This window comes from Chaetodon auriga, chromosome 1 (genome assembly GCF_051107435.1).
Source record: "Chaetodon auriga isolate fChaAug3 chromosome 1, fChaAug3.hap1, whole genome shotgun sequence".
NCBI classification, from domain to species: Eukaryota; Metazoa; Chordata; class Actinopteri; order Chaetodontiformes; family Chaetodontidae; genus Chaetodon; species Chaetodon auriga.
In genome coordinates, this window is record NC_135074.1 from 12,964,789 (window position 1) to 12,990,070 (window position 25,282).

Below are 25,282 nucleotides of genomic sequence, written 5' to 3' on the forward strand. Positions count from 1 at the left end.
TGTCTTTTGATACGCTGTAAGAGCATTGCAGTGAATGAAAATGGGCTCCACATGGCTGTTTTCCACACTTAGCTCTTCTGGCAATGTGAAAAGTAACCATCTTCAGAGAAGGGAAGAGTTGCAGCTGAGCTCATGTACCTGGCTTAGGAGGAAGAGTGAAAATCCCATTGAGACGACACTTCATTTAGGACAGATACTTCCAGTACAAGTCTTTCAATTAAAAGCTCCAGTACCTCAGACAATTGCATCACTCTCGCTGTGGAGGGGGAGAGGAGGGGTGCTGAGGTCTGTATGATCACGTGTTGCCAAGCACCTAACATAACAAGCCTCCATTAGCGAGGATATCTGACACATAATGAAGGCCTGTTTAAGCCATAGCATCACTGTTGGCACGAGCATTAATGTTTCATCTGAAGGAGAGCGGTTTATGTATGCAGGATTGAGCTGTCCGGCACATACATCCAGTAAACTGAGTGCACTCAAATATCCTGTGAGGTCTGTAAAGCAGAGCTGAAGCCTTTCTCGGGCCTCATAAACATTCATCATTGCTCCACTGCTTCAATATTGAGCAAAATGTCAAATGAACAAATGATGTGATGTTTGGAGTGAACAGCCCACCAGATTTGGGAGCAAGTCTGATAAAAAGAAGAAAAAAAAAAAAGATTCATTAGGAGAAAATTGGGTTTTGAGGTCCTGCTATCATTATTTGACTCTATTCTCTGTAAAGAACAGAGCAATTATTGATCCTTTGAGTTGGTAATTGACTTCTAGATGCCTTCTTAATGTCTTTAGCCAGGCTGGACATGCAGGGGAGAGGGAGCACGACTGACATAAAGATTGTGACACTGATAAGTGACTTTGCCACTGAATGAAAACAATCTTTGTTATCAAAAAAAATATTAAACCAGCCTTACTGCTTGGTGGCGATGTGCATTGACACTAGTCTCAATAACAAACTGTCATTTTTTTTATTGACTCAGATTTTCTCTCATCTGGATTTCAGCTGCTGGACAGAGAATACTGTTTAAAGAGATTTAAATGAGTAAATCAAAACTAAGAGGGAACAAAATTAGGGTTTTGAAAAATCCTCTCCAAAGGAAGCCACTCTCCTTGGATGAGGATATTGTCGCTGATTAATTACACACAAAGCAAGGCAACGTGACCTATGACCCAGAATTCACGATAAGCACTTTCGTAGTGGTTTATCCCCACAGGAGCAAATTAACTATCCATCCAAAGTATGCAGGTAGGACTGTAGGAAACGAGGGTCAAGCATTTCTGCAAAGTCAGAACTCACTAATTAATGAATGACAACAGCTGTGCCATACAGTACAAAGGAGAGTTCAGGGAAAATGTAAATGAAGTACAAGGCGAGGGCTTTGGTGCAATAACTTCTGTCAAGTCATCAGATAGAGACAGCAAACAAACGAAGCCACATCACCTGCAGATATCAGATCCTGTTACAGCAGGGGGCTTAAGGGGACATGCTAACTGTACTAAAACATACAAATCTGGATGAATTTGAAGTCCCTTTTATGACTGTGCCTTATTCACTGTAATGTCACCCATTCAGACTGGGTGACATAAGCCAGTCTTAAGAGTGAAGTGAACAGAAAAGATGATTTTAAGGTGTCAAAGAAGTAAATAAGCCTCAGCCTTTTTGAAACTTGCAGACATTTCCATGAAAAATGACTCTTCTATAAAGGACATTACGCAGTTAAATGATGTTTCTCAGTCAAATGTGATGCGTGCCAGCTGAAAGACAAAATTACAGTTAAATTTCAAACAATTAAATACTTAACATTACAAGCAGAAGACTGATCACAGCTTTAAACCACTTCCTTCGTCATCTATTTCAAGTGATTTTACAGTCGTTCTCTGATCTTCCCTGACATGCTTAAAATAGACACTACAGTGTAAATATTAATCAATACAATATCTATTAATTTAAGAACATTAATGTTGGGCATGTGTGTCATTCTTGACTGTTACATCACTGCTTGTTAATCCGTTTTAAGACGGATGTCTTTGTAAATTGATGCCAACGGGCGACATTTCATTAATAGAATGAGCCACCTTACGCCATATTTAACACCCCTTTTATGTCCCTTCTTGAGTGACCAGTCTGCTCATTTTTCAGGGTGAAACTCAGGTCACTCATATGAAAACTGGATGTGGGATGGCTGAACATGAAAGCTGCACATACACATTTTTCTTAATCCACTGCTGTTCAAATTAATAATGTCAACGATGATGATTTACAATCATGGCTTCATCACTCTGATGGATAACAGAGAATACAGAAAAGCTGACGCTACCCTTGAGGACACTGAACTGAATTTTATGGAATTTGATCAATTCACTCCAGATTTAATGTTTTCAGATTGTAAAAATCCTTTTAGTATGTTTCTGTAACTCAGTGGTTGAATCCTATTTCTGTCACACATGACATGCAATATCTGAAAAACATGCTCATCGTGCTCTACATTACAGAGACCTACAGCAAACAGGCAGTGGTACTTTGGATTACTGTATGACTCATTACACCAGGCTGCTGGTACAGTGGCCCCTTAGGACAAAACACATACAAGAGTAACATTGGACAAATGCATTCCAAATCAAGAAATGACACCGAAGCAAAACAGCTGAACTGTGCAGCAAAAAAGGAAATCTTAACATGCGTATCGCGTTGCCTATTTGACTTGCAGGATGTAGTGAAGCATCTTAATTCATCCACCAGCTGCTTTGCATGGAAAATTAATTTGCTGAAAATTATTAATTACTCCCATCAGGTATTTTTCAAAATCACTGACCACTGCAGTCGTTATACCCTTTCTAAACAACTAGGATTCTTTAATATCAAATACTCACAGCCTGATCTCTGATCTTCCCTTCATTGGAGGAAATATTGACAAAGCTGTTTTCGTACAACTCAGAAACTTCTATAATATAAATTACATTGTGGACAGACCACATTGCAGCACTGAGGCTGCTTTTGTCTGAATTCGAATTCTGGTAAAAAGTCAGGTTTTGTGCTACTGTAGACCAACTACATCTGTCCAAGGGCCACAATTTTTCAAAGCAGTCACTGTGGGGCCAGGCATTCAAAAGGTGTTATTTCAGCCTAAATAGCCTAACATTGTCAAATACTTTCACTCTCTTACAAAATTACTGTCATTTTTATGATCTTATATCAGTGTGAAGACACTTCTGAAAAACCTGGGAAATCCACAAATATAACTGGATGCTTAAACAAGTTGGCAGTCAGTGTTCAATGCAAAACTACCAATGAATGGGTTCTTATCTCCACAAAAAACTCCTCGGGATCCCAGGAAACAAACAATAGTACGCCCTCTGAGACTCAATAGAACAATTGGTCAACAAAAATAAACCAAAGTGATGCCATCAAATACTTCTTGATAGATGGAAAAGAGGGTGGGATTAACTGTCACACTCCAGATCATGGATGGAAGCAGGGGCTATGTTGTTGCCATTGTTGATCATAAATCTGAGTGGATTACCATTAAATGTGGAGTCCCTCAGGATTCATTCTTCATTCAACTGCTCCCTCTACGTCAAATCAACATGAAAACATTGTTGCTTCTCGCAGCTATGCAGATGACACTCAGATTTACTTAGCTCGCTCACTAAGTGACTCAGTCCCTTAGATTCAGACACAAATAAATAGCTGGATGCAATTACATTTCCTTCAATCAAATTAAGACAGAAATAATTGTATTTGCCAACAAGGAGGACGATTATTGCTCAGCTTGATTCTCAGAGCTATGAAGACAAAAACCCAAGTTAGTAATTCTGGTGTTTTAATAGACAGAGCTTCAACAGCCTCAGGAAGACAAGAACTAAATCAGCATCAGCAAATGAAGGTCTCATGTCTAGACATGTTTAGAGAGACTCATTCAAGCCTCTCAGTCTCTCATCTGGTCTTCACAAAAAGACAGTTGTCTATTTTAATTGACATTATTCTGCTTTTATTGCTTGCTTATTGTTTTTGGATGCCAATCTAAAGCTGTTGTTTGCCCTTGTGTAAAGCACCTTGATTGCCTCTGTGTTTGAAACGTGATATATAAAGCAGCAGTGTAAAGCCTTCACACATGGGATACTGCACCAGATATAGTTTGGTATTTTTGATAAAAGTGTTGCAGTGAAGTTCGAGATAGCATACTAGGTTGGAAAATCACCCCCAAACCTCCGATGTTTATCCACTCCCCACTGGCCCAGACTGTACGGCATCAAAGGCAAACAGAAGTTTGTTATTTGGCCTACATGACTGCGATCCTACTGGCGGATGCTGACATTAAAGAGGTGAGCCATGATCTCTTCTTTAAGACCAGGTTTTACACAAAATGATGTCGTTCTTTAATCCTTCCTTCCCTTCATGCCTTTTCTTCTTTCCTCTCTCTGTCTCCTCTCTTTCTCTCACTTCATGAATGTCTGCCTGGACCTCACCTCTCATTCTGCTGCATTATCCTCCACCTTCAGACAATTTATGAATTTTTAATCTACACCACCCATGACTGTTCTGCAGACACATGTGCTGACATCATAATTCTTATTTTAGATTTGTTCAAAAATGTACCTGCATTATGTAACTAGACGAGCAAGGTCACATGCAGAAATGTAATGAAAGGAAAATAGTACTTTAAAATATATATGACTCTTTCAGCTTATTGTAGTTATGATTCTACTTCTTTATATCAAGTAAAATTAAAGGCATATTAGGTAGACTGCACCACAGCCAGCCAGGTGGGTCTTACCTCGAGCTTTCTATCGCTCCTGTTTTCTAACCTTCATCCTCTTGTCCTCCTTCACTCCTCATACCAGTCAAAGCTCACCTGACACTCACTCATCTATCCTCTCTCCTCTTAGTGAGACCCCAGAGTCTAGAGCACGCTGTGCACACATAAATGTTCAGCGGCTGAGAGACCACAGCCAGAGCACATTCAGTCAGGCGGCAAGGTCACACTGACCTCTGCTGAAGCAGGAAGTACTCAAGGCCTTCTGGGATATGCTGTCCTGTCTGCAGCAGTTATGGCAACTTGATGAATGATGTAGCTGAGGGACACAGTAGATTTTTCAACCTTCTTGCTCTTGAACCAACCTGGCTGGCAGGGACAGGGGTTAAGAAGCAGGAGCCAGCTGTGTCGAAGCTGCACAAATGACAAGCCTAATGCTGTTGGACCTTTTTGTACCAATCACAACCTCATCCTCTGCACGTGCACAGCACAGCCGGCTCTAGGTAAGTTGCTTTCATGTGGCCATCTATCACAGGCATCCACAGGGACCCAGCCCACTGAAAATTGGGCTAAGAGAGACTGTTAACCCCATTTAAACAGTGGCAAACGTTTTAAGAACTAACCTTCCCCAAGGCGAAAACCAAACTGGGGTAAAGGAGGCTACAAGTGGAGAAGACAACTACAGAGTCTGACAGAGAGTAAAAACATCACAATTTATGGTCATCTGGTATGTTTTTGTATCACTTACACTTGCACCCTTAAAATTGTTTAGGTAATATGTAAAAAAAAGAGTTTTTCATACATTTCATTTATGTTTGTTGGCAATATCTTGTTCTTTTCTTTTCCTCCCCTTCTTCCAGTTTTAACTATTATCATCCATATTTCTTCTTATTATACTAATAATCCTGTGATTTCTTTTTCTTCAATACATCACTCAATTAATTTGATCTGTAAAACATCAGAAAACAGTACCATTTCTAGGACCCCAAGGTGACGTCTTCAAATAGCCATTTTTTTTTAATCACACAAACAGTCTTAACATGTTCACTTTACCTTAATGTAAGACAAAGAAAAGCAGCAAAGTTTCAGATTTAAGAAACTGGAACTATCAAATGTTTCAGACGTTTCCTCTGATTAACACAATTAAAAATGCATGAATCTCTTTTAAAATCTTACTGCAGTGTAATGGCTCAAACGCACTCTGCCTTTAAACACACATAATCTTGAGCACAATTTAACTACTGATTCTGCACAAGGAATCCTAAATGGAAATAACTGCCTGCTATCAAAATCCTGACACGTTTGAACATATGGTCATCTTCTAGTTGGAAGAGTTCAGACTGAGGGTTTTGGCATGCGCAGCTGTGTGTATGTGTGTGTGCGTGTGATGAGTGTGTGGAGTCACTGTTGGGCTGCCGCAGAGCTTGGCCAAACACCAGCTTGACGACAGCATCTGGAGAGTAGTGATGTAATAATCTTGTTGCCATGGAGACCTGTGGTTCCCCGGCATCTCCAAAAATCCAAGGGCGGCGGAAAGTCACTGGGCTGGCTGGCTGGGACATAGTACTGCTGTGACAAGGCGACACACAGCCAATAGTACAGCGGCATCTGAACTCACTCCTCATCAAGCTAATGTGTGCAATATGAACTTAATGCAGCTTGTTATGTTGCACATATATGACATAAGTATGACAGAATCCACATTGTCATGCTATTCTGACATACTGGAAGGACCAACTCATTAACAAACAGACATTTTTCTTCATGTTACAGAAGAAGGACTGTCATGTAATAAAGTCATCCCTTCAAGCTAAATCGCAGTAACCTTGTCAGCGTTTGCCATGCTGTTATAACAGCTGTTTTGGGATTGCCCAAATCCTCAGCCAGAGTAGTCAGTAGGTAAATCTTCCAATCAAACAGCTGCTTGGAATTCGGTTTGGGGAGAGTAGTGGGGAAAAATAGAAAACCCGCATTTGATGAGCCTCTGCTGTTTTTCATCATATTAGTCCTGTAGAGCAAATGTAAATGGAGGAAAGTTTTCACAGTAAACCCTCAGCAGCAACCTGTCTATTATGTGCTCCTCTGAGTCAGTTTTCACCCCTAATTGAGGCAGAGAGCCTCTTCATCCTTTTGATATGGATGATTTGAGACCCAGATGAGGCTCAGGAAAGAGACAGAGAAGTAAAGGATGGAAACTTTGGCTGAGACAGCGAGAGAAAGAAAGCAAGTGGGAACAAAGGGGGGGGAGCTTGCAGTAGCCTGCATCTCAACATCAGTTAAAGCCCCAGGATTCAAAACATGGAAATGAAGAGGTGCCCTTGCCTTGATGTTTGAGGCCCAGAAACCAAGCACAGGAATCTAATTAGACGTCTGTTTGTATTAGAAATGAGTCGTATGTGAAAACATTTCAGACGACAAAAAATGCTCTGAGGGATGATTTTTTAACAACAAATTACAACATAAAACTATAATATAGAGCAGACTGCCAGTTTAATAGTAATGTTTAGGCATGTTCTGTGTCCTATAGCAAAAATAGGAGCGCTGTGGAGCGGCACATTAGCAGGTCAGCAGACGACAGTGCGTAAATAATATACGGCACCGAGTGAAGATGAACTGCTGCCCTGGATTCAGGGCTTTTGGGCGTTATTTCACTTGATTCCTCATCTGAACAGCCAGCCTCTCCAGCCATAATTTGAGTTAATATTTTCCTGCCTGGACTTTGGGACATACAGGTCTGGGTATTGTTCTCCCTCAATAATAAGTTCTTCCTCATCCATTCTGACAGCCAAAATATCACAGAACAGGTGCTAACACGTAAAAAGAAGAAGTGAAGGTATTCTGATAAAGTGTGCAATACCTAAGTTGGAATAAAATTTTTGCTAAGAAAAGAATAAATATCTGTTGGGTGTTTATTTTGGCTTTCTTTGGAAAAGAAGAGGTATCAGAAACCAAGTGGACATAATTCAATCTGGTGTCCATAACACTGAGTCGTTACATCATGTGACAAAGTCCTATGTGTCTAGATGCAGAAAGTGCATTCTGATTGGTCGGGGGGGGGGGGCTGCTTGCATTCACTCCTGAAATGATTATGCAATATTTTGCAGGTTATTTCTTTGGTTATTTCATATGAGAAATTTCAGTGTTTCTCTTTTTGATTGGTTGGAAATGGACAGGAATCACCTGAAAAAAGGTGATCTCTCACTCTTTGCACCAATCGAATTTAACAACATACATGATGGTGGGGGTGGTCTGCTCATGCTGCCAGTCAAATGAAATGCACAGTCTTGAGTTTTTGAGTGTTAAACATAAAAGATAAAAATGTATTTGTCTAAACTTTTAGTCACAAATACTAATACAACAGAAAAGCACCTAAGATTTGATACCAAGTTTTTACGGGTGACAAGAGGATATAACAAAGCCCAAATGCAGCTGCCTGATTTTTGGGAAGTAGATGTCTCAGTTTAAAACCCTATAAAAGGAATAAAATGAGCTATTGTAGCTGCTGAATAAAAAGGTGGCTTTCCAACCTTAGGTACACCTTCTGGCATGAACATCTTGAAAGTCAGATTCCTGGGTGAGTGGCTGAGTGCCAATCTAACCAATTAGATTTTCTGCCGACGTCCAAATCCATATTTCACAATGCGACCATCGGAGCTGCAGTGATTGATGAAAAACGTGTCTGGAATAGATCCATTGTGTGCCTGGCTGCTAATCACAGAAGACACGGGCCTGGCTGTGTGGGGTGGTCGCATGTTTGTGTTTCTCAGTGAATGTGCATGCCCTCATACGTGAATCATATGGACAATATATTGATGCACGAACACAAACATTTGAGCAGTTTGAAAGAAGAGCTTTGTCCGTCAACATCCAAAATAGCCATTTAATTTTAACATAGAACGGCGTGTTACAGAAAATGTCAGCAGCTATATGTAGTAAATGCTGATATCTGAGAGCATATCTGATCCGGGACTTCAATCCTTCTCAGTGAGTCATTCTCATGCTGTCCACCTCTCTGAAGAAAGCCACGAAGAAAGACGCAGAGAAGACGAAAAAGCTCCCGCAGGTCAAACAGACCTGTGCTGCCTCTTTCTCCGCCAATAGTTTTGAGAAACACACACACACACACACACACACACACACACACACTCAGTGAAAGGCAGTGCTGATCAGCCCTGTCCATCACAACAGCAGCTCTCTCTGAGACGTCATGAGACTACAAAGTAGTCCGTTAGCCAATCTGCTCACTGATCCCACTGCTTACCATGCCAGAAGAGGCTGAAGAAACTAAGCCCAGGAAAGAGACAAAGAGAATATTAGAGAGATGATGAAAGTCAGATAAGACAAAGATAGAGATACAGTACAGGGGAAAAGACAGCCGACTGATTGTGTGTTCGTGTGTGCATGGAGGAGTGCGCGAGGGAAAGCAAGAGAGCCAGGAAGGAAAGGCGAGGGCTCTTTGGCTGGCACTTGACTGAAGTGTGCGCTGTTCTGCGTATGGAAGTGAGCCGATGATGACTACAGTTACCCACAGTTAGAGAGGGGATGAGCGGGAGCGAGTCAGAGTGCTTAATATTCCACGCACATACAGTTGCTCCGCTATAGCAAGAGTTTAAAAATAGACGGCAGCAGACTTGCGGACTGAGGAGCTGAGCTAAAAGAGTGTGCGTTCGCGTACAATGAGGAGGATCCAGACTGGTCTGGGTGATGTGAAGGGGAGGAAGATGGATGGTTTTGCCCTTGGGAATACTAATTATTGACCGTATGCCTCCTGTTAAACAGAGCTTCTGAAAAATGTTGTAAAACAGGAGTTCATCTGCTCTGATTCAGCATCAGTGTCCACTATGCAGTCTTTGTGTTGGTGATAAGAGAAGAAAAAAGGAAAATAAAGACATGAGAGATATGAATGGGTTACTGCTTTGTTTACTTTCCATGTGCTCCTAAATAACCTCACATCCCTGCAACTATGATAGCATTATCTGACCTATTTCTTTCAAAAACATCTTTCATAAATGAAATACCATTAGACTGGCATGGAAAGGCTGTCTTATTTAAAGAAAAAGTGCATCATTTTGGGGAATATGCTTATCTGTGTTCCTGCCGAGACGAGGATGAGAACATCAATACCTCTGTCACGTCTGTCAGATAAATGTGAAGCTGGAGCCAGCAACTGGTTAGCTTAGACTGGAAAAAAGGGGGAAAGCTAGCCTGGCTCTGTCAAAAGAAAAAGAAAAATCTGTCTACCCAAACCTCTAAAGCTAACTAATAAGCTATCCTGCACATAACCCTCCATAAAAACACAACTTGTCACTTTTTTTAAGGTGGGTAGATACTGTGCATTTTTATTTATCTTGTACATTGCATTAAGTCACACTATACGTGTTATTCAGCCTTTCTGCACAGCCAGACCCTGTGACTTTTATGCTCACGCTATGGATCAAATGACCAGCCAAAACATGGCTGCTCACACTGATCGTAAACACTGAACCCCGAGTGGCTTATGTCCACTGATCATTTCAATAAAGTTTATTCAAACAAGACTGCAATTCTACTACCAACAGAAAAAAAGGCGAAAAAAGAAAATTATGGAGCTACAGATGGCTGGAAGATGCAGACAATATGGTCTGTGTGTTCTGCAGAGAAGTTCAGTTTTATATCACAGCAGCCTCAGTCAAGATACTACTACTACTATTACTACTCAAGCACCCGGATCAGCATCCATGTGGGAAAGCAGACCGTGGAGCTGCTCAGATGACGGACAGCCAAACAAAATTTCTGACCTGCCAGAAGATCGTCATAGTGATCGTTCAGCCCATTGATCAAGTGTCGTGAGCGACTGTCAAACTGAGAGAAAATCAGGCAGAAATTCAGGCAGATTCTAAAATTTGTTGGGGGAGACCAATTCAGGGCTAAAATCTGGCTTCATCTGTTCAGTTTCTGCCACAGCACAAAATAATGTGTTTATTACAACCAAACTGCCTCACAACGTTCCTCATGAGCCACCCTTTGAATGTACATTCAAACAAGTACAAAACAATAAGCTGAAGGGCTCCATGCTGCAGAGATGTGTACTGCACTTGCTAAATTCAATTGCTCCTTCGTAAAACACATGGGGCCAACCAAAGAGGGTTCAACAAAAGCTGCAGATGAACAGTTTCTCTCTTCCAGTGCCTTGTGAAAAATTGATAAGCCAAGACGTAATTTATATCAGTGCAAACTGCAGCCAGAGCTTTGCTCTTTTCCCAGTTGAACTCTTGAATGAAAATCTGATTGCAGCCATCTGAAGGACTAGACAGGTTTGTTTTACTTCTGTTCTTATATTTTCCCAAGAGAAGACCAGTGACATTCAGATACTTCAGCTCAGGCTGAAGAGAAGCTAACTTGTCCTGGCAGATCAGGTGAAATTTGCAGAGCAAAAGGCTGGTGTCACTTTAGAGTATGGAGAAATCTGGGTCTATCCCATATTATCCAAGATTTTAAAAGAAACGTAAAGATGCAGAGTTTTCATTTTCTAACAATGAAGACAAAATCTGTGTGTCCATCCATCTACGATGCACTTTGGTCCACAGCTAGATGCTGTGTTTGCTGGCCATCTGACCAGGTGACAAAACATCGACGTAGCTTGATGCGGGCGACTTACTTATCACGTGTGACCGTGGCTGCACTTGCTGTTGCTGCTTCACAATTAAAGCCTTCAGGTGTTTTGCTGGTAAAAGGCTGTTACTGTAATTGCAGAGACAGTGGGAAAATATGGCAAGTGAGTGTGGCAAACGAGAGCAGATCTTTGATGATGTATAAAAGTAAGAGCAGGAGTATGAGCCATGGTGCCTAATTATTGATGGGGAACATTGAGCGGCACAGATGTGTGTCTTTATAGCTGTGTGACACTGTAGCATCTCCAGCTCTCATCATGTTTACGTCTTTCGACAGAAACTGAAGGAGATTAGACGGACATTGATCTGAATTCATACGATGGAAGAAGTCCAAATAAATATCAGCATTATAACCGGAGGGAAAGCAGAAAAAGAGTAACTGCTAAAATGAGTTTAGAAACATGGTGTGTGTGTGTGTGTGTGTGTGTGTGTGTGTGTGTGTGTGTGTGAGAGAGAGAGAGAGAGAGAGAGAGAGAGAGAGAGAGCTCTGAATTTGCTGACTACTGCACCAAGCAGTGACTTATGTGAGTGTGGGGAGGGGAGGGGGTATCACCAATTCTTAATGTTTTCTTTTTTTTTTACTGTAGCCACTGAGATTTGATGCAAACTGTGGCTTTTTGTGTTTTCATTTGGCTGTAGTAAAACGCTGAAACAGAAACATTTTGGGTATGTGAAAATAATCAGTTATAGAGCACCGTCTGAAAGAAAACCTCCATTAAATTCAAATGATTTCATGTGGAAAATCAGAGGATGGGAGGAAAAAAATGAGGATTTGCAAGTGCAGTCTGTGTGATCTGGACAAGTGCACTAACCTGCTGACTCATACCCTTTGTATTTCTTACCTTGAAGGCCTTGTTCAAAAATTGCGCTGTCAAAGAGACTCTCTGGACAGTGTGACTGAGCAATGAATGTGATTTTACACTTCTTTCACACCTGCCGTGTTGAATTTCTTAACCAAATAATAGTTTTACACATGACTCATTTAAAAAGGCAACACAAGGATTGGAAACAGCAAAACGTGAAGCAAAGCCTGCTGATATCTGACTCTGTGTGCGCTGCTGCATGTGACATACAGCCAGCTGATAGAATGAAGTCTGATGCATCAGTCCTGCATGTTCACTCTTGCGCTTGTATCTGTTGACAGCATTACAATATGTTACTGTCATAATGCCTCTTCCTCAGCAATTAGAACAATTCTGATTGGTTAAGAACACTGTTGTTTCAGATACTGTCGTACAGTGTCAACATGGACTGAATTATGCTGCAGTATGAGGCTGTGTGGCCTCCACCTCTACGGTGGAACTGGCTCTGTGGATCCAGCAGGAAGAGCGTGGCTTCACTGCACATTACAGCGCAGACGGCCGCACATCCCCAAGAGACGACAAACGAGACAACCGCAAACAAACACACACACACACACCACAGACCGCACACACATGGCCGAGACTGACCGCACAGACAGAGGCACTCTCCATTAGTATATGGTAAGCCTTCTGTATGAACTACATGTTCTCCATCCACAAAAAGGCAGCATGTCAAACTCAAAGGTGTAGCCGTGTCAGACATCGCTGCACACACAGCAGTGTTTACATTGCTCACATTACAACAAACATAGAAATCACGACAGTGCAGAATTGCAATACTTGGAAAATACCTGGAAAATACTGAATTGATGTTTAAAATCTACATCATATTGCAATGGGGGAGGTCTCCGCTGATCCTCCTCTCCAAACATGAGTGCGTTTGCATTTTGTTACTCGGCTGCATGAGTAATTAGCAGACGGTGTGCGAGAGTCCTGGAGTCATTACAGTCATCTTTATGGTGTAATCCATTTCCTCTTGCCCAGTGTAAACCTTCCTAAAGCACCTGCAGGCACACACACACACACACACACACACACACACACACACACACACACACAGGATACTGTTGTCTGCAATGTGCCGAGCCAGCAGGCAGCCCTACAGGACGTCAGCATCCGTGTGTAATTAAAGCTTTTTGCCTTTTCTTTGCAAAGCACCCAACACACCCCAGCGGACACATGACACCAGCAACTTTTTTTTTGGTGCCATCTTTTATTCATGCACGAATTCACACAAATGTTGCACAGAAGAAAATCAGATATGCAAGTGAACTCTTTCTTTAACTCTTACACACACACACAAATACACTGCACAGCACACACGCAAACACACAATGAAGCAAGGACATATACGCACTAACAATTAAGTGCGCTTCCCTGAAAACATCATTAGTATGGTGATTAAACAGCAACCGGTGGAGCTAGAAGAAACTGGATCATGAATAACGCATGAGGCCCATGTCTGAGCAGAAATCACAACAGAATGATTTCCAAGTTCAGTGCGGGCGACATCAGTCTACACAGAATCACCGCTGTGCCTGAACTCCTCCTCCCCGGTGACGTCCTCGGCTTCACAGCAAGCCCCCGCCTTTCCCAAATAAGCCTCGTCTCCCCTTTCAAGTTTGACATAAAAGACGAGAGGAAAAAGTGGAAGAGGAGCAGCTCTCCAGTGTGAACAAGAAGCAGCTCTCTTATTTCTGTGAAGCCTCCAAGATTTTCCTGCTGTAAAGCCTGTGCTCGGGTGAGAATATCAACCAGTGCTGAGAGGCTAATACACATTCATTCTGCTAATCTTCAGAGCCTTGCTGCAGCTCTCTGAAGACACAGTGTACCTCTAACACCTGACTGCAGCTGGGCCAAATGTTGTGGATGGAGCATTGACAGAATGTACAAACTGGGACATGTGTGGACAGATGTTCGAAAGAGACACAGAGAGACAGAATTACAAAACTATGGCATATTAATTTCCAGACCTTTTCCCTTTTGTGCTTCCCCAGTCTCATGGTAGTCTCACTACATGATCCCCAAGCTGTAACTGCTACCATACATGCAGTGGGGTGTTTTGTGTGGCTGGTTGCAGGCTGGCTGCTGCTCAGTTCCCCACATTAAAGCACAATCTCCTTCATGCCTCGCAAATATGACAGCAAAATTACTTAATTATGTTTCAGCTACAAAATTAAACGGAGCCATACAAGGGAAAAATATTCACACTACGCAGTGCAGAAAATCTCAATGAAAACCTTTTTAATTAAACTGATGAGGCTCAGGTTGACTGGACCTGCTCTTGACCAATGTTCTGCACCAACTTCTTCATTTCCTCATGTGTTTGTTTGGACCCGAGCACCGTGGTGTGTCTCCACTGCCTCCCAACAGAGAACAGTTTTCTCCACTCCTTTCTCCCATTTTTATTTCTAGAGTAGCATCAAATGCAACTGCAAAAACACACCGCCTCCCTGAGAGATGTAATTCATCACTGCGAAAAAGAGGCAGAGAATGAATTTGTACATTACTTGTTGGCTTCCATTTTTCCCTCACTATTACTCTGAGGTTTGGGAGAAAATAGGGTTGGTCTGGTTAAAGCAATGCTGAAAGAAAAAAAAAGTGAGGGACAGACTGTAATACATGTGTGCACGGAAAACTAACAGATGTCTATTTCTATGAGTACAAATGCAAGTCTAAATGTGGGCAGACTTCACTGATCTTGTACATTATATTAACTCACACTACATGTTTTAATCGGCCTTCCTGCCCAGCAAGAACCTCTGATTCTTATGCTCATGCTGTACGGATCAACTGGTTGCTAAAGTTGAACATAAACACTCAACCTCCAGTCAGTTACATGCAGTAAAAATTCCAATAAAGTTCATTCAAACAAGATGGCTGCATCCTCCAGGTTGACAGACAGAGAGAAAGGCAGTGTTTGGCTTCTTTGTGCACTTCTATCATGAACAGGAAGTAAGAAGAAAAAGAGAATAATATTGAGCTGCAGAGGAAGACGCACACTGCGGTCTGCTCTGCAGAGGAGCTCAGTTTTACATCACAGCAGTCTCAAGACAACAGTTCTAGCCACACAATATATTATGCTAGTCCGGTAGAATTAAAACCAGCTGACTACAGTTAATAATGGAGCTTCTGACAGCATCTATTTGGGACCCAGGCTCACTGAGGAACCGCTGATACCAGCAGTCAGCGCGCCTCAAATCGAGTTGTGTCTGAAAGGACCTCAACACTCCTGAATCACTGATTGAATGTAGTCAATGGAATAAAAAAACATGATATCTCTGGTTCCGCTGCATCAGTTTTGATACTCAGGGAACCATGAATGTCTGTACAACCAACCAACATTGCCATCCCAAGAGCCATGCAGCCAGCACAGCTACAAACAAAGAAAGCACTGTGCTGTATGTCTGCAAAATATTGACTCGATTGCATACTTCAAGCCTTTAAGTGGCTAATGATGGCTGTGACGCTTGTAGCTTTCAGTGAAATGCCTCTTGCATCCTTATTGCTGTGTCACGTATAGCATGTCTTTGCAGTGTCGTCTACCGGTGTCAGGTTCAGTCAGGGCAAGCTCATTAATCTGTTCAGCTGCAGTGCTACTGGCTGAGAGGGGAGAGACTAAAAGACAGAGAGAAGCAGAGGAGAAATTAAAGTGAAAAGGAACAAAGGGGGGATTTTGCAAAATTGAGGGGCCAGCGGGATAAAAAAGAGAGGAAGTATAAAAGAGACATTGAGTGGGAAAGAGAGAGAGAGAGACAGAAAGACAGAGAAGAACAAACTTCACTGTAATTATGGCTCTTTCTGACACTGCTGTACAGCAAATCCAGTGACATCACTATGAAGCAGCCAAATACTCGAAATGCAGCGGCAGGTTCTCCTGCCACTGCTGTTCCTGCACCACTATAAGATGACCTCATCAAACACCTCAGGAACATGTGCATCAGAGATAACCAGCATTAAATATTCACTCTCGTCACACACACGTTTGGAAAGCCTACAACCCAGCAACCTCAATCTCAACTGTCTTCACTGGCATGATTTATGAATGAGAGCCTTTGACAGTACATGCAGGCACAAGTGCCTCTGAGGCTAAATAAGCACCAAATCACACCTAACTGGAAATCCCACCACACATAAAGACGAATGAAGATTATTAACAATATGGAAAACAATGCAAGTTATACTTCAATATTATTCACCAAAGGATTTGCACTTTCCCAGCCAAGACATTCACATCTTTAATGTGTTTTCAACCGTTGTTGCGATATATGCAACATCGTCAGTGTCACCTTCAAGACTGAATTTAAATAATCCAGTAAATTAAGTAAAGATGACATGTTGAAACATAGATGAAAACGGCTCAAGGATAAGTGATATTCCATTTAAAAAGTATCTTTTAAGTGTGAAACACACACTATTACCTGAGTCGAGTGCATAGGCTCTCAAGCTTCAGGTTCCAAAACTGTGACATGAACTTTGACATGAACAACCAATCTGTGCAGTAGGCCACTATAGTGATAGTTTATGTACCTACTAAAACAGTCAGTCAGTGCGGTGAGCGGAGCTGAGGCCATGACATCACTGGAGTCACAGATATTACTGTCATGGCCAACAGACGAGTGTCCTAATCTGAAAGCACACCAAAGCCTTGAGGGCTGATCTCACCATTTCTCCACATTATGGATTAACATGTTATTTAACAACGTGCCTTCACATCAGGAAGACATGTCTCGGGCAGATTTCAGCAGGGCGGCACATAGCTGGCAGCAAGGCTGATAAGCAGGAGCTCTGTCTAAAGCACATCCTACTTTTATTCTATATTAAGCCTTTACAGGTTAGAAAAAAAATCTTCTTAGGGGACCAGCATTCCCAGTCAGAAAGCTCTCCAATCTCACGCATGAGAGCCACAGGCTGAATGTTCAGACGTCAGGTGAGAATCAGATTTATCTATCCGCTAACTATATGCTAAGTGCTGTATGGTAGACCTTTATCCAGGAAGGCTAACGGAGGATGCATGCTCTTTTTTAGCACCACCATTCATATAGTTCAGGGGGCTACATGTGCCAGCTTTACGTAGCTGTGGTGTGAGAGAGAGGCTACCAACGTTCTCAATAATGAACTTATTATTTAGATGTCCAAAAATACAGACAGAACACCTTATAATATTTCCAATTTAGCTCCTTTAGCTCCTTTGCCAATCCACTCAGATTTCTGTTATCAGCTGCTGAGCAGATCCACTGGAGCTCAGACTATGAGCCCTGATCAAAGACATTCTGACAGCAGTTCCTGAGTGAAGTGAGAGCATTCATGCATGTCCCAGCACATCCAAGATTCAAACATGTGTGCAGAAATCAAAGCTTGACTGGTTGTCCGTTGACAGCATCAGGCCTCAATATTTCCAAAAGCTGTCATATTGACTAAGCTGATGATTATTTCTTTGTTGGACTGATCACACGTTTACTGCAGTCAATAAATGTCACAATTTTCTGACCAGCAGTTACAAACCCAAAAGTATCTTAAACTTAAGCCAGTATAAATTGTTATATGAGCCACAGGCTTTATATGACTACATCAACCCAATGCTGTTTCAGTTTTCATTAATGGTGACATCATATCAAACAATGTGACACAACAGCATTTGCACAGCCATGCATTTCAAGAATACAACATGAAATGCCACTTTTACCAAAATAAAAGTTGGAAAGGAGGCAAAGACACACAGGCTTGATTGCATGTCCTCCTCATAAACAACAGACTGCTGAGCTATAATCAACCTCTCTGATGTGTGTGTGGTTACTCTGTAGCAGGTTGGTTCCATTTGCACGTAATGTAATCAGGGTAAACACGGCTGGATGGCCGCAGGTATGAATGGCACTGCACACTGGCATGGCACTACTCAATCAGAGGCTGCAGATACAGCTTACTGTATCAACATGTGCTGCTGCTTTCATATGACTGCAGGGATTTAATGAACTGCACCATAAACAGACATGGCTATGAGACGTCTACTCTCAGCAAAGTGACCATTTCCACCAAAATACCACTTGCTTTGTGCTGCCTTATATAAAAGATTCCTCTACCTGTTTGTTCTTTTCCTCTCCCCTGTGCACCGTGTGCTCTGCTCAACACACAGACCGTCGAAATGAATTTCAGAGTCAGGAAAAAGGTCGGAGCACTGCTTGAGCTGGTCATTGTGCCACCTCGTCTTATCTGTTGATAAATATGTTAACTGATTTATTGCTTATCAGAATGATCAGGGATTCAACGATCAGCATGAAACATGGGTTCTGACCACAGGTGATCATAGTACCTGGCATAAAAGATATACGCATCAGTGTCCTCAATGTCTAATCAAAGGCATTTCAGCAGGTAAAATCCTCTCCGATCAGCCATGTGCATTATAATCTATCAAGGATGAATCAAGGCTTGCTGTGGTTCAGTGCAGTAGAGCTATTTAAATACTCACCAGCCACAGGGAAGAACAATGTAATGATGTTTTAACTTTGCCATGTTAAAATAAATGTAAAAAGCACTCACTGGATTCTTCTTCTGGCCTCAAATAAATAAATAAATAAAATGCATTCGCACATTAGTGTTGGACTGAAGTCTGGTTTTGGGCAAATTGAAATGATGAAAATTCTGTTCTGATTTAGGGGTAAAATGTTGAATTTAGCAATCATGATTATTTCAGTGAGGAGGTGAAAGCAGAAGAACAGCAGGTCCTCCCATGTATGAACACCAAATATGTTACAACCTCTATTCCAATTTTAGCAGTGCACACTAAGAAGAAAACAATATGAGATATGCAGGGAGACCACTTAGGAGACAAGAGCAACCTATTTCAATAATGCATTCACCACACAAAACAAGAGGAGCTCCTTGCAGTTCTTCCTTTGGCTTCAAAAGAAGGGCCCTAATTTCATTAGTGGACTATACAAGATCTGGGCTGGTGCCAGGTGACTGAACCACTAACTCACAGGATCTTTCTGGATCAATGCTATTCCATCATTCATTTTGCTTTCACTCTTTGATATAAATCTTTTGGTTGATGCTCGGAATATTAATCTAGAGCAAATGGCCTACAGTGTCCGCCTTGAAAAAAGTACCCCAGACTGGATGCTGTGGTGCTTCTTCAGATGATGAACTGCATACAGCATAATATGTTCAGCTCAGAGTGATGAATATCTGTGTTTTACCCAGATGGTATACCTTGCTCCGCATTATGTTTACTCAATGAAAAATGTTAGACTGAGCAAGTCATGAATGTTGATTTGAATCACGGAGCTTGTGTGATCCTGTAATAAACCCATTCAATTTAACTGTACAGCATGTGGGTCAGCATCTAATGAGACACTGCTGATGAACAGTGCTACACTGTGGCTGTTAAACCTCCATGACTACATCATTCAAAGCCATCCAGGGTGTCACTGGACTGTAACTCAGAGTGGACTATATGGATGAAATATTCTATGACATACCACAATATTGATATATTGTGATAAATTGTCTGCTGTGGCTCAGCAGATACAACTGGTCCGTTCTGTCCATATGTCTGAGTGTCCTTGGAAGGACTCTGAACCCCATATTGCTCCCTCTGGCTATAAGGCTAAATCACAATCCTTCACCTTGCCCAAACCAACATGGACCCTGCAGACACCTCTGAGCTCTGCTTAGCTCAGCCCAGTGGCGTGGAGGAAAGCAGGTCCTGCTCCAGGCACATTTAGTTGGAAGATACACTTTTTCTCGGAGGAAGTGGCCAAGGTATCACTCTCCATGCAGCAGCTCTACGTTTCTGCCAGGCCATGTCTGGTGAGACACCACCCTTCATTGCGCTGTGGCTGGTCTCTACAAAATTTTTAATTTTCCTTGCTGCCTGGTGCCTCCAAGTGTCCAGGGTTTTCTGAAGCTCCCATGGTGCTGCACCTTCCACTGCTTTCCCACAGCAGCCCACCATCTCTGCTTCCCCACCAAATAACTCTCTGCTGAATTCTCTGTCGTAAGAAACGGCGCCGAGCATCAACGCTGGACTGAAGCTTTAAGAGACTGTATTTGTGACCCGTGGCTGCGACAAGCCTGTGAATATCCTGGAGAGCTGAATGAACAAAAGAAAAGGAGAAACCAATCAACATGAGTCTCCCCATGCTTCCAGGGTCATGATGTAATGTAACCAGTTTGAGAGGGGGGCGAGCACACAGCATGGGTGAGATAAATGGGTGGTGGTAGTGGAACCTGATGAGGCTATTACTGTTGGTGAGCCTGCCAAACTGATGGCCAAGGGGAGCGGTCTGGGCCTCTGTGACCATGTTAAAAAACAGGACTTGTTTGCTTCATGGCTGTGGTTGTGTTCCTCTTCTGCCAACACGCTGAAGATTTTCTAAGGTCATATCTACCATCATTCCACTATGATGTGACTTCAGTGTAGCAGCAGCAGTTCAAGGTGAAGGCTAATTGAGCTAAATGGAGAGTGTGACCGTTGTTGAGCCCCACGAGGTGCCTTTATTCTGGGCCACATCTCCAAGGTGTGCAGGAGAGGACAGCAGCCATCCGCTCCCATTTTCAGCAAGCCGACGATGTTGTCATGCTCCAGTAAGGTCGCTGTAATGTCCTTTATGCAGATGAAAAATGACATGTTCACCTGTGCTTATTTAGCTTTACAGATGCTTTGTGTAAAGCAGAATTAATACCTGAGTGTGGTGTTCACACATTCAGCTGCCAGCGAATAAATGGTGATGTTGTCGTTGTAAATAATAGACGACTGATTAAGCTGATGATCCTATTTATGTTTCCATTTAGCCCAGTTGTAGTTCATGAAGAGCCCCATAGTGTGAAATAATGCCATATTTCATTATTTCCCCTGGTGGAAATAATGACATACGCCAATAGAGATCTGATCCCTCTCAATAGAAACTCCGCTACAAATTAAGCATTCTGTCCCTGCTGTGTGCTTTCAGTTGTGAGAAGGGTGGGATCAGCATATCTTGACAGCCAAACACTTTGAATCATGACTGAGTGAAGGAGCTGCTCAGAAGTCAAGGGGGAACAAGTGCAGGCTGTACTTTGGTAAACGCCACTCATTAAAATACACTAGGCACACCATGTCTTCTGCTAACCGGTCAGAATGTAAAAGCATTAACTTCAATACTGAAGAATAAGTTGGACAATGACAGAGCATTTCTTTTCATCTGAAAATGGACTCGACAGAAAGTTCAACTCTGTTGCTGAAAGTCACGGCTGGAACCATGTGATGATGTTAAATTAAAAGCACAAAATCTCATGAAACACAACTTGTTGCTGATATTTATTATTCAGGTACAGACAGGACGAGGACAAGCAGGGAAAAGCCCGCAGACTGACGTAAAATCACCATTTCATCTGTCCCCGCGAGCACTGCCACTTTAAGTTGTTAGACGTTGAAAGGCTTGCCTTGCCTTTGCCATCAGAGCCCAGAAATGAACAGGTGGTGATGGCCTTTGTGTGCTGTCATCTCTAATTCAGCAGCAATGGAATCCTTTCGAGAAACAAGCATCAAAGGCAGCTCCAGCAACTCAAAGAACCAGGTTAGATGACGCACACGACAGACATCCCAGTGATGCGGCTGCAGTACAGATGCTACAAAGACACTCACACACACATCTGATTTACAAATCAGGTAATAAGACATGAATCAGTTGCTGACTCCCCCGCTCTGTCGCTCATAAACACACACTCTGCTTATTGACTCTGGTCATGTCTCGCCTTCATCCATGTCAATACAGCAATTGATTTTTGAGACAACTCAAAGCGTGAGAAATAAAGAGAAATGCTTCAAACAAGTGTGCCAAGGACTCACTGAGTGACTGACTAATCCAATGTGCAGAATTAATCGAGGCTACCAGATTAAATGGAAGGCGATCAGTAAACCTGCCACAGGAACAAGACACTGATCTACAGCGAGCAACCAGAAAAACAGAAAGACCCTCATGATGCAACAGAAGAGACCTGCAATAAATTCAGCCTAAGTCCATCTTATACAACAGCACTGCAAACTACAACCTCACAAGTGGCCATAAAGCAGAATCAATGCCGGTGTGTTAACAACAAAGAAACAGCAATGATGGACTCATATAAGAGCTGAAATAAATAACTGCAACCACAAAGTGAGGATGATGGAAGTAAGACTTAGCAGACCACCGCATTAGACTGAAGACATTTAAACTATTTAAAAAGCTACTTTGTTTTTAAAGCTAAACAGGGAAAGTTTGTATTTTGCTTCCTCTTACTTCAGCTGCCTTTAGATGGAAGAGGCTAATGTACAGTGTGTTTCTGCAACTTATTTCTACCAAAATGATAAGAAACAAGGTAGGCTGGCCAGATATTTGTGACATTACTTCAAACCTTTAGGTACCCAAAGAAGTTGGGATCAGTTCTTGCTGCAAATGGGTTACATAACGTATCCCATTAAAACAGAGGCTATTCTTCCTGCTGTGCTCCAGAAAGCATCGTGATACTCTCTGGTCAAACCCAGGATCAGTCTCAAGGGCAAATTGCCAACTAAGGGTATGACACCGGCTTGGTTAAGGTAAATTAGGATGCCCACCCTCTGTGTAGACTAATTAGAACCCAAACAGCCTGTCTCACTAATGGATGCTCTCCTGTAGCCAGAGGATCCAGAAATTCTCTCTGAGCCCTCCATTGAAATCGTTCAAGAACAGATTATCCAGATTTGTTTCATAATGCATTCAAATCAATGCCTGCGTGAAGCTGCTGAAATGACAACAGCTTATACGGAGATTTTATTTTGTTTTAGCTTATTTCCCACCTTCTTATGGAAATTCAAAATAGTGCTGATTGATAACCCTTGACACATAGCACGTGATGTCCACACAGGTAACCTCTGCAGCCCACTGATGACAGACGTGTGGCTGTAAACACAACGCAACATACAAATATTCTAGTGACAGTATGACACCTCCTTCAGTCAGACCGCTTTTCATGCAGCAGACTAAGAGAGATGAGCTGGGGTAAAGTCATTTTACCTGATCCCCACCCCGTTACGTGTCAATAGCACGTCCTCCACAACAAGGTGATATGAGAAACAGGAAATGTTGGTCCCCACTGACCTGAATCGTGCAGGTGTACTCCGAATCGTCCAGCAGCCTCACAGTGCAGTTGCATTCCCTGTCCAGACTCCTGATGCTGCTGCTCATCAGTCGGCTCAGCATTTTCTCGATAGTCTGCGTACGGGACCAGGGAGAAGGTCTCTCTGCACATACATACAAGTTTGAGCTTCTGTCGCGTCAACGACGTGCCTGTTCCTTGGTCCAGCACCTGGTCAGAGGCAGCGAGTGTGCGGCGCGGCGGCGGGGGTGCATCGTCTCTGTCAGTGTGTGAGCGCCGGGGTGCCGCACGGTGCGCGTCTTCAGTCAGTGAGGAGTGGAAACAGTGCTACTGCCGCCGCTACTGCCGCTCTCTCTCTGGTCCGGTTAGACTGTCACCCCTCACCACACCTTCTCCCCCCCGTCTCCTCCTCGCCGTTGCCATGCCGCTCTAATGCTGCTGGGCGGGCTGAGGCCGCTGAATGGCGCGTCTGTCAGCCAACGGAGCAATGAGTGAGATGCTGCCTTCACAGAGTGAACGACTGGAGGCGAAATTCCGATAGGCTGGTGTCCGTCGTGACTAAAGCCACATGGCTGGGAGTAATAACACAGTGAGGTGGGGGGTGCTGGAGTTTCACAAGTCAAACAATGGGCAGATGCCTTACCCTCTGCTGCAGAAGTTGATAAACGAATTGATAATTAACATTTAACATTGCACTGCAATTTATCATCTTGGCTCTTTAAAAATTAGACGCATACAAAAAACAGCCAACATATCAAAACCGATGCAGAATGTCATATAAATAAAATACTAAAATAATAATATTAATCAGCTTTAATACTCTTAAAATATGTTTATGAGCTCAATGACACTTCTCAGTAGTCAAGCATGAGCCACATTTTCCTATAACCACTCTGTTGGCTCGCGCTCTTTTTAGTGGCCATATTTCCGACAGAACTTGAAGGCAGCAACACATTTTTTTTCGCACATTTTTTCCTCCACAGGTTGATCTCGTGTCCCTTCCGTTTATGTATCTTTGTTAAACAAAGAGACGCGTCTGATGATATTACAATTATGCTTATGTAGCCAGAGTCAGTTTGAGGGATGAGCCAATTAGTCCCGAAAAGTTACTTTTTCTGAATGTAATCAAGTAAAAATAAATGAATGGAGCATTCTACAGAGCTGCAAGTCCTCTGGAACAAGAAATAATGTCAAATAATTTACATCACATAAACATGACCTAGACGCACCTCTTTCAACTTTAATCTACAGCCGATTTAAAATACAATATTAATAATAAAAAAAAGCATTACATTATAATCTTGGAGGGAGCACGAATACCCCCCACACCTTAATTGATTACTGCAGAGAAAACTGTCTCCGTTGGATGAGTTTGAGCCAACCTGTTAACTATACAGTCCCTCCATTTCCCTGACTATGTTTCCCTCTGGTGGTGCTTGTATAGTAAGGACAATTCAATTAAATCATTTCGGAAGTATTTTTTGACTGGAGTGACATCGTGAATATAGCCATCATGCAGACAAATACCTTACCAAGCGGTAGGTTATATGGTGACCATCATAATATGAGTCTTTTAATGTTTAATAACTTTTCATGCAGGAAGAAGAGAGAGGTTGCGCTCAAAAGTATACTAAAAGTAGCAATTTTTCCACTTCTACAGTCCAAACTACACACAGCGGTTGTCAAAGTATCAAAAGAAGCCCATCTGCCGTGACATTGTACCACAATGCCGTGACCCGGATTCGAACCGGGGTTGCTGCGGCCACAACGCAGAGTACTAACCACTATACGATCACGGCGAGCTACGATGAGCTGGCGGGTATAAACGTGTCACAGTGTGGTGTGTTTAGCAGGACGACACCCCAGTCCTCCTGGTACATGAAGACCCACAGAGAGAGTAATCCCCGTGTACTTGTTG

At 42.5% G+C, this 25,282-nt stretch overlaps 1 protein-coding gene and 1 non-coding gene across 2 annotated transcripts in view; both read right to left on the reverse strand.

Annotated features, from left to right (window-relative positions):
- LOC143338821 (FERM domain-containing protein 5-like) overlaps positions 1-23,908 on the reverse strand; it is a 67,779-nt gene extending 43,871 nt beyond the window's left edge. Inside the window, exon 1 of the mRNA XM_076759634.1 lies at positions 23,367-23,908. Within this exon, the coding sequence (XP_076615749.1) occupies positions 23,367-23,468 (102 nt within the window). The 5' untranslated portion in view covers positions 23,469-23,908. The remainder of the gene's footprint in view (positions 1-23,366) is intronic.
- A 1,183-nt stretch (positions 23,909-25,091) lies between these two features.
- On the reverse strand, positions 25,092-25,163 carry trnah-gug (transfer RNA histidin (anticodon GUG)). The gene has a single exon. It is a non-coding gene; the product is annotated as a tRNA-His (tRNA).
- Between the last annotated feature and the right edge of the window lie 119 nt (positions 25,164-25,282).